Below are 9837 nucleotides of genomic sequence, written 5' to 3'. Positions count from 1 at the left end.
ATATCTGGTTCGAAATTTAGTTCTTATTTAAATTTGCCTTTCTTGGTATATTTTTGGCCTTTAATGTATATTTTGTATCGTTATGTATATATCTATGCTATAGTCATATTCTACATCTGTTTTTCTTCTACATAGTTATATTGTAGCATAGGTTTATCACATGTTGTTTGGGTTTTAACTGGCCAACCGGGTTTATGGTAGGCTTCATCATAATCTGATTTAGGGTAATGGAAATATAGCATACTTCGCCTATGAGAGAGGATTAACCAACTAAAATTTAGATTGGTTTAAACAATTTTTTTCTAGTCGGATCATCCATGTTATATTTTTTATGAATCATACTTATCTACCCCTTGATACCCCCTAATTGACATTGTTTTTTGTATTCGTTATTAAAACTACTCGTATATTATAACCCATGACAAGGCTGTCATATGACCTTGGAATTTCAATCCATAGAGTATATCTCCTAATTAGTTTGAAATATTATGTTGTCTTGTGTTCTATAACTCTTTTACTTAATTTAGAATATATCTATTATTTTTCTTTATTAAAAATATCATTTTTTTCTTTATTCAAATTATAATTCTTATGTTTGATTTTTTTTAAAGATTTGTTGGTGATCCAAAAGTATCTATGAAGTTGACAAAAAAATTATCTCAATCTTTTAAATTAAAATTATTTATTCCTTGTCTATCTCTTTGCGTGATATAATTAGTAAGACATTAATTATGCGGCTGCTACCTTTTTGAGCTTATTTTCTCCACATTTTATCACTATATATGAAGACTCAAAACTTATACTACACATCTTTGTGCTAGATAAATAAATTGCATGAAGTTAATATTTATTTACTATTTATTATACAGGAAATTTTTTAAATAATAATGTCGTCAAATGCAAAATCTTTCACAAAAGAAAGCAACACAAACAACACAAATGCTATTATGCAAGATGTTCCTCCAATGCAACAACAATATCCTATGCTTTTTGGAGTTCTATTGATTCCAAATAATCAAATTGCTATGGTAATTTATCCGTTTTTAAACTTTACCACTAATGAAACCGTTGATTGAATTATTGTTAATATTACAAGCTAATATATATATATATATATATATATATATATATATATATATATATATATATATATATATATATTGGTAGTAATAAATATACATCATATTGGTTGTATTTAATATGCATCAAATATGTTAGAATTCTTCATAGATGCTGCTTGCAACTAATTCAAAGGGAAGAAACAAAGAAGATTATGATAACTTCCCAAAATATTATTCAACTCAATACCCTTCCAATGCATCTCAAAGACAGCTTATATGCAGTACCCCTAACAACTTCCTCACTAACTTTTCATAACAAACATTGCTAACTAATACTATTTACAACTTAGTCCACTAGTTTCTAAGTATCCTTTCTCTAATACCCCCCCCCCCCCATGTTTGAGGTATAAACAAGTTTAATAAACCAAAATGGGATAGTAAATATTCATGTTGTGATCTATTTAGATATTTAGTCAGTAAATCAGCCATTTGTTCTTTGGTATTTAGATGTTTTGTTTCAATCAACCCTTGATGTATCTTCTCCCTTATGAAGTGAGAGTCCCAACCTATATGCTTTGTTCTCTCACGATGCACTGGATTTGCTGCAATCTGCATTGTTGATTTGCTATCAGTGTGAATGATTACATCTATTTCAACTTCTACTCCAAATTCTTTGAACAATCCAACTATCCAAACTACCTCAACTATTGAATTAGCCATGCTCCTATACTCAACTACAGCTGAGCTTCTTGATACAATTCCATGCTTCTTGGAATTCCATGAGATGATGAGTCTCGTAGCTTAAATAGAAATCCAGTTATAGATCTTCTGCTATGTGGACATGTCGCCGAGTCTGAGTCACAATATACTTGTAGTAGTTTGTAGTTGGTGCTTGAAAACAATATTCCCACCCATTCTTTCCCATTTATGTACTTGACCACTCTAAATGCCACATTAAGGTGAGACTGTTTAGGTTTTTGTAAAAATAGACTCAGAGTTTTAATGGCAAATGAGATATCTGGCCTGGTGACAATTCTGTACAACAACTTCCCTTTCAGTCTTTTGTATACACTAGGATCCTTTGGCAAACTATCAGTATTACCTTTCTCACTGACCTCATCAAACTCTTTAGTTGTTAACTACACCTATGGATCTAGTGGTGTAGTGGCTGGTTTTGCAGCACCAACTTCAGAGATGATTTCTAGAGTGTAGTTCCTCTGAGGCATAACTATACCATTTTTAGACCTGGAAAACTCAATTCCTAAGAAATATCTCAGATCTCCAAGGTCTTTCATTTTTGAAGGTGTTCTATAGTCTTTTTTTTACTTTCCTGAATAAGGTTGATGTCATTACATGTGATCATCATATCATCAACATACACCAATATATGGCAGTACCTAGATTACAATTACCCCAAAATCTAAGAGGAATGTGACCTTGAAAATTTTTGGCTCTGGCTACTTCTCTCTGCAACATCATTTTTTTGAGGTGTATGTGTGCAAGTTTTTTGATGCATAATGCCTAAACAAGTATATAACGTGTGACACTCATTATTAACAAACTCTGTCCCATTGTAGTCATCTACTATTGTAACAAAAAACCTGTTCCCATCATATGTAGGAAATTCGAATAGACCAAAACATCAATATGCAACAACTGAAATATCAGTAATGATAAAGATACACTATGAGTAAAAAGGCAATCTATGTTGTTTGGCTTAAGGACATATGGTACAATTCTAGACCTCTACTGGACTATGCTTAGTAGAATTAGGTAAAATATGTTGTAGAACACTAAAAGAAGTGTGCTCCAGTTTTTGATGCCTCAACAATACTTGAGAGTGAGTGTTCTCCCATGCATTGGGGTAATGAGTGTGATAAGAAGGGACTTGACAAGGGTTATGACCAGGTACAAATTAGAGGCCATCAAATTCTTTACCAATCACCTTCATCTGCCTATTGTAAAGGTCCTAAAAAAACAAAAAAAAATAAGGAAAGAAAGAAACTGAATAATGCAGATCTCTAGTAAGCTTAGAAACTAATAAAAGATTGTTTTTGAATGCAGGTTTCACTAGTGCATCATTAACATTATCATTTTGTCATGTTACAAGAGCTTGAGTGGGTAACGGTAGTGGTTTCACCCATAGGTAAACGTACCTGATTTGGAGTGTTGGGAGATACAATTTTCAATTGTTCAAGAACATTTGAATTATAAGTCATAGGATGGTTGCTCCGGAATCCAATTTCTAAGTATGACTACCTATTGTGTAATTGCTGATATTACCTGTAGTGTTTGTTAGATGAGGGACCTTGAATAGAGTTAGCACTTCTTGTACTTAGATCCTGGGAACTAGTACCCATATCTGAGCCTCCCTGCAGGTTTGATTTCCCAAGCATATGTAGAATCTACTGATACTGTTCGTTATGACTTCCATACCTTTTTTGTAGTCTATATACCTTGAGAGGACGGGTGCTTGAGATGTGATGAGCACTCTGATGACTATTATGAAAATTACTACTTCTTTCAATGTGATAGTTACTACCACCTCTCTCACGCTGATAGTTCCCCTTATCTGATTGTTGATTAGTGAGATTCTCACTTCTCCTCTCAAAATTTGGAGGATACCCAACCAATTGAAAACATATTGCCTTCGTGAACCCCTTTCGTTTACAATGATCACACACATCCATTAGGATCATATTTATAAGGAGAGAAAGGTTTCTTCAATTGATTTTCAGGATTTGACTGTGCTCTAATGGACACTAGTGCAGTTATCTTAGTTTGACTGCCAGATTTATGAGACTGACATTGATCTTTGACTTTCTCTCTTAATTAACATAAAGTAGGATTTTTTAGAGAAGGAAAAGGGATCATCATAACAATTTGTCCCCTTTCCTGTTTATACCACTCATTCAGGCCCACAAGATATTGTAACAATTTCTGATTATCCATAAACAGAATAAAATCTCTTGATTTAGCACATCCACATCCAGGTACATGGGTGATACTATCAAATTCTACCCCGAGATATCTCAAACAACAAAAGTAAACAGAGATTGAACCGGTACCTTGACTAGCAGATGCAATTTCATTGTGTAGTTGAAAGATCCTAGATCAATCTACTTTGTTATATCTCTCCTTGAGATCCCTCCACATAACTATTGCATTTGTAGAGTAGACAATTTATCCAAGTAATTCCTTGGATACATAGTTCATAATCCATGAGAGAACAATGACATTGCATCGATACCATAGTGCAGTGATATTCAGACTATAAGCTTCCTGCAAAAAAGTTCCTTCAATGAAACCTAGATTTTCGACCAAGAATTGCAATTCTCATTGCGCGAGTCCATAATGAAAAATTCTCTGCTCCTGTTAGTTGGATTGAGATGAGTGTAAGCACCAGAATTGTCAATTGAACTAAGAAACAACAGATGATTGTGGCCAAGTTTTTCAGGCTATTCATTATTGAGGCTTGCGATGGTTATTTCGTCGACAAGATTCAGAGATAGAGATGCTTTGATACCATATTAGAGTTCTCGTCCACAAGATTCAGATATAGAGATGCTTTGCTACCATGTTAGAGTTCTCCATTGATGTTGTTTGTTACTAATTCAAAGGAAACAAACAAATAAGATGATGATAACTTCCAAAAATATTATTCAACTTAATGCCCTTCAAGTACATCTCAAAGACATTGTATATACAATACCCCTAACTAACTTGCTAACTAACTTTTTATAAAAAACTTTTCAAAGTAATACTATTTACAACTTAGTCCATTAGCTTATAAGTAACACTTTCTCTAATAAATATTTTAAAAGAGATATCTATAATAATCTATAATATATGCTACTTATATTTATTTATGGGATGATTAATGCAGGAAGAAATTGCCGAGGAAGAGAGAAATCAGGATTCCCATCAAATTCTCAACCCATTGGCAGGTAACACCTTTCTAAATTACTAAATTTTAAAAAATATGTCTTTTTCTAAAGCCTCAAATAGTTTTTGAAAACAAAATATATCATCAAACTATTGTCACAAAAATGAAAATAAATTCTCTTAAAAAACTTTTTTAAAGATTACTCAAACACATAAATTATGGTCATACTTGTTTTAGTGTATTTTTACAGCCTCACAAACAAATATCATATAACCAAAACTTTTTCTTCTTTTTGAGATATCTGTTGATGATTCCTTTTATTTTTCTCATAAATTATGAACCTTGTAAACTTCACTCTAAAGTGATTTTTATTTAAATTATCCTTAACAAATTATACATTTATTTTATATGCACCCTTTTATTTGTTGATATTACCTAGAAGCATAAGTGATTCAAAAGTCTCAAATACAATTAGCAAGAAGGGTCCTTATAGAAATATTCATCTTCACCTTTTTTTTTATTTTTTTGCATTAATTTAAGATCTCATGGCATGCTGCCTATTTTGAATAATTTTTTATTTGTCTCTTTTTCAAACATATTAACACTATGAAAAACATGATTGAAATTGCAAGGTCATATTGATGTGCCTTCACCAGCCTCTTTCATGACTACCTCGGACAACACTATCATACAGAGCTATACCTCGATTAACCAACAACATAACCCTGCTTCACAAGGTCAGGATCCTGCATTTCCTAAGCAGGTACATGATCACCAGAGGCTCATCATTGAACCAGATGGTTGTGGGTAAGTTTTATTTATTTTTACATCTTATAATAATGTTAGTTTTATAAGTTATGAATTTGACCTCTTAGTGTTTTAATTATATATTGCAGTTTTAATCCACGCAAAAAGACTGTGGATATCCTTACATCTTCTATTGAATTTTTTTTTAATGATGCATACTTGACGTGGAGTGAGATTCCACAAGCGGTTAGGCAACAAATTTTTAATGAATTTAAGGTAATTATGAATTTTTTCTTTAAATTCAAACTATATGTATTATTCATTGCTAATGTGAGATTTTCTTTTAAAAAATTCAGGAAAAATGTGTATGGCTTCCCGTGCATGACAAGCAGATTGTATTTAATTTTGAGAAAAGGGTGAGGCATAAAATCTCTGATAACATACATTATGGTCGAAAAAATGGCACAATTCCCAAGTGGTGTAAACCAAACATTTGGGAAGACATATGCGAAAAGTGGAGGAAGAGGAGCGAACAGAGATCTAGTTAATCAAGTCCTACAATAGTACCCTTTTGTTCTAGTTTAAGAGACTTAGTATTACAAATGTAGGTGAGCAAATCACATACTAATCATGGTGGTGTCTTTACTCCTTCCTCCTTTTCTCTTTTAGGTATTACTGGGTTTATGTCCCTACACACTTGTGTTTTTATTTGAATAAGATACTGCTTCACTAGATTTTTGCAGATAGACAATGTGATTTGAATGTTTTTGGACATGAAGTCATTTTTGTTCAATCATTGTTCATAACAGGTATTTTATTTTGGTTGATAGATTATTTAATAAATTACATAATAAATCGGATGCTTAGCAAAATATTCTATTGATATTTTGTATCTAATAAGATATATTGGTTCGCTTGGCATGGATAGTTTTTTGCTAAGTGTCAACTACGATGATTGATGGACAAAGTTCAATTTATTTTCAATTTCATGATAAAGAAAAAGTTTTAATATTGCTTAAATACATGTTTACAAAGGTTGAAAACATACCCCTAATATCACCTTCCATGATCTAAATGATTAATAATTACATTAAAAAATTTAAACATCAAATAAAATTAGTGTATCTCCATAAAGTCAAGTTATGTTCCATGTTTTTTCCCTCTCGATTAAGCAATAAATATTTAAATCATCTATCACATATAATTTATATGGTATTAATGATTATCCTTTTCAATTACCTAATCATTGGTTCATCATAATATTTTCATGTTTACAAGATCAAAATCAATGATGATGTGAAAGGGAAAATCATCCTTGAAGCTCATATTGAATGGTGACTTCGGTGTGCTACATTACAAACCCTGACTCTTTAGTATAGCACAATTAAATTATTATTATAGATGAAACTCATAAAAATGAATAAACGTTTATTAGAGTCATGATTCAAATTACACTGAAACTAAAAAAAAAAAGATTCTTACACTAAGCTAATAACAGACGATATCAACATAATTAAATAAATAGGTAAGGTAGTCTCAGATGATGTCCCATCATAAAACTGATTGACAATTAAATCGGAACCATCCTTGAATTCATAAATCTTTTATGCATATCATCAAAACATGGTCTTATATCAAAATCACTTTTTGCACACGAGTTAACGAGAAATTCATTGAAAACATTTAAATATGATCAAATCATGATGAATACACCTGAAATCAATTGAACCATGGAATAAAAATAAAAACCCTTGAAATCACTCTTACTTTGGAAAACTCCTCCATGTTATTCTTACAATAACGTGTATTTATAAGGTTAATAAAAAGAAACAGAAATAAGATGAAGCAGAGAAAAAAAATACAAGAAATAATCCGAGTCCACAGAAACTACTGTGTGTCCTTAAGAAATTTAATCCCCTCAGTGTACCCAAGGTTATGGATTAATTTCTCCCAAGATAAAACGGATTAAACCTATTAAAGAAATAGCGGTACTTTAAATTTCATTAACTTCAATGAACTTAAGAACATCAACTAGTCACACAGACTCAGTCGATCGACACTTTGATTTTTATTTGAGAGAAAATAAATGCACAGAAAGAAAAATTTTAAGTGTTTGAAAAATCAAAAATTGCCTTCCTTTTATAGCCATTTTCAGCAAGAAACATGTCTGTTCAGTGAAATCTGTTCATACCCATTTTATCCAGAAAGTTGTGTCTTTTGGAAAAAATAACAACTTTTCGAAAAATTGTGTCTGTTAGAAAAATAACTACTTTTTTGAAAGTAACGACTTTTCGAAAAGTAAAGACTTTTCAGAAAGAGTAACAACTTTTAAGAATGTTAGCGTTACCTGCAAATTTATAAGAAATGACTTTTCATTTGCACTTTGCAAATGACTTTTCATTTTTCCTCCAAAGTAGTTCCCTCAGTTTTCATATTCTCTCTTTTCTTTTCCCATTCACACTTGCTAAAACCCAAAAATCCCCCACGTGAATGGGGAAGGATATTGTTAAAACATATGCATGAAAAAACGTGTGTGTCTTGTAGGTAAAGGTTAATCGTATCTGGATAAGTAGGTTTCCCTTTAAACTTTTCGTAGTGAAGATATATATCAGATATACTCGGTCAATCGGTAGATTTGATATCTTTAAACCGTCGAGCTTTGGTGTATACCTAGAAAACATATGTCACACAATCAACCCTTGAACTGTTCTTAGTTCTCATTGTTTTGTTCGTTTTAGCCATGAACACATCTTGGATAGTAAGTTCTTAAAGAACTGGCCTTACCGGATTCTCCTTGAAGCGGCTTACACTTCACACTTACATAGGTGATTTCTAAATGTGTTATCCCATAGATACACCATTTGATATTCCCTGTATCAAACTTAGAAACCATTAAAAAGTCCTCATGTCTTTATCCTGGTTACTAAACATTGTCTCATTATGAGAATTGACCATAAAATAATAATAATAAAGTTTTTTTTTTGACAATGTTGAACAGTCATCAATGACATTGTTTTATCTCCTTGAACGTAGATCTTGGGATCTCCAGTCTTCGAGGTAGAGTTACCGCCACGATGACTTGTTCTCGGCCATAGTCCCATTCCCGATGATGATTTCTCAACTCCCTCTCTATTTAGGCCTTTTGTAAGTGGATCCGACACATTATCTTTTGACTTCACATATTCAATTGTGATAATTCAACTAGAGATTAGTTGTCTCATAGAGCCATGTCTTCGTCTTATGTGACGACACTTGCCGTTATACAGAATGCTTCCAGCCCTTCCTATTGCAGCTTGACTATCACAATATATGCATATAGGGGCCAATGGTTTGGGCCAAAATTGAATATCTTCTATGAAATTCCTGAGCCATTCAGCTTCTTCACCTGCCTTGTCTAAAGCAATGAATTCAGACTCCATTGTAGAACGAGCTATACATGTTTGTTTGGATGATTTCCATGATATTGCTCCTCCTCCAATAGTAAAAACGTATCCACTTGTGGATTTTGTTTTAGTTGACCCAGTAATCCAATTTGCATCACTATATCCTTCAAGAACGACTGGATATCTGTTGTAATGTAAAGCATAGTTTTGAATGTCATCTAAGTATCCCAAATCTCTCTTCATTGCTAACCAATGATTATGATTAGGATTACTTGTGTATCCACTCAGTTTACCGATAGCGCAACTTATGTCTGGTCGTGTACAATTCATGACATACATTAAGCTTCCCAATACGCTAGCATAGTCCAATTGAGACTGACTTTCACCTTTATTCTTTGCAAGATGAAGATTTACATCAATTGGAGTCTTTGCCTTTTTAAAATTCAAAAATTTGAATTTTTCAAGTATCTTTTGAATATAATGAGTTTGAGACAATGCTAGACAGTTAGGAGTTTTAAGAATTTTAATTTCTAATATCACATCAGCAACTCCTAAATCTTTCATATCAAACTTACTAGCAAGCATACACTTTGTAGCTTTTATATTAGCAATGTCTTTGCTCATTATAAGCATATGATCTACATAAGCTTAAAATAACTTCCTGATTTGGAGTATCTTTAATGTAAACACATTTATCACATTAATTGATCCTAAATCCATTTGACAACATGGTTTTATCAAACTTTGCATGCCATTGTTT

The 9837-nt window shown here is 32.2% G+C and overlaps 1 protein-coding gene across 1 annotated transcript; it reads right to left on the bottom strand.

Annotated features, from left to right (window-relative positions):
• Positions 1 to 8891: 8891 nt before the first annotated feature.
• On the bottom strand, positions 8892 to 9320 carry LOC138348149 (secreted RxLR effector protein 161-like). The gene has a single exon (XM_069296759.1). It carries the CDS (start codon positions 9318 to 9320, stop codon positions 8892 to 8894), a length of 429 nt encoding a protein of 142 aa, XP_069152860.1.
• Positions 9321 to 9837: the final 517 nt, after the last annotated feature.

This window comes from Solanum lycopersicum, chromosome 4 (genome assembly GCF_036512215.1).
Source record: "Solanum lycopersicum chromosome 4, SLM_r2.1".
NCBI lineage: Eukaryota > Viridiplantae > Streptophyta > Magnoliopsida > Solanales > Solanaceae > Solanum > Solanum lycopersicum.
This window is presented reverse-complemented; position numbering and strand designations above follow the sequence as displayed.

What these genes read in the sequence shown, in the direction of transcription:
- LOC138348149 (XM_069296759.1), bottom strand. Translation starts at nt 9,320, where the DNA reads ATGAAGAGAGATTTGGGATACTTAGATGACATTCAAAACTATGCTTTA.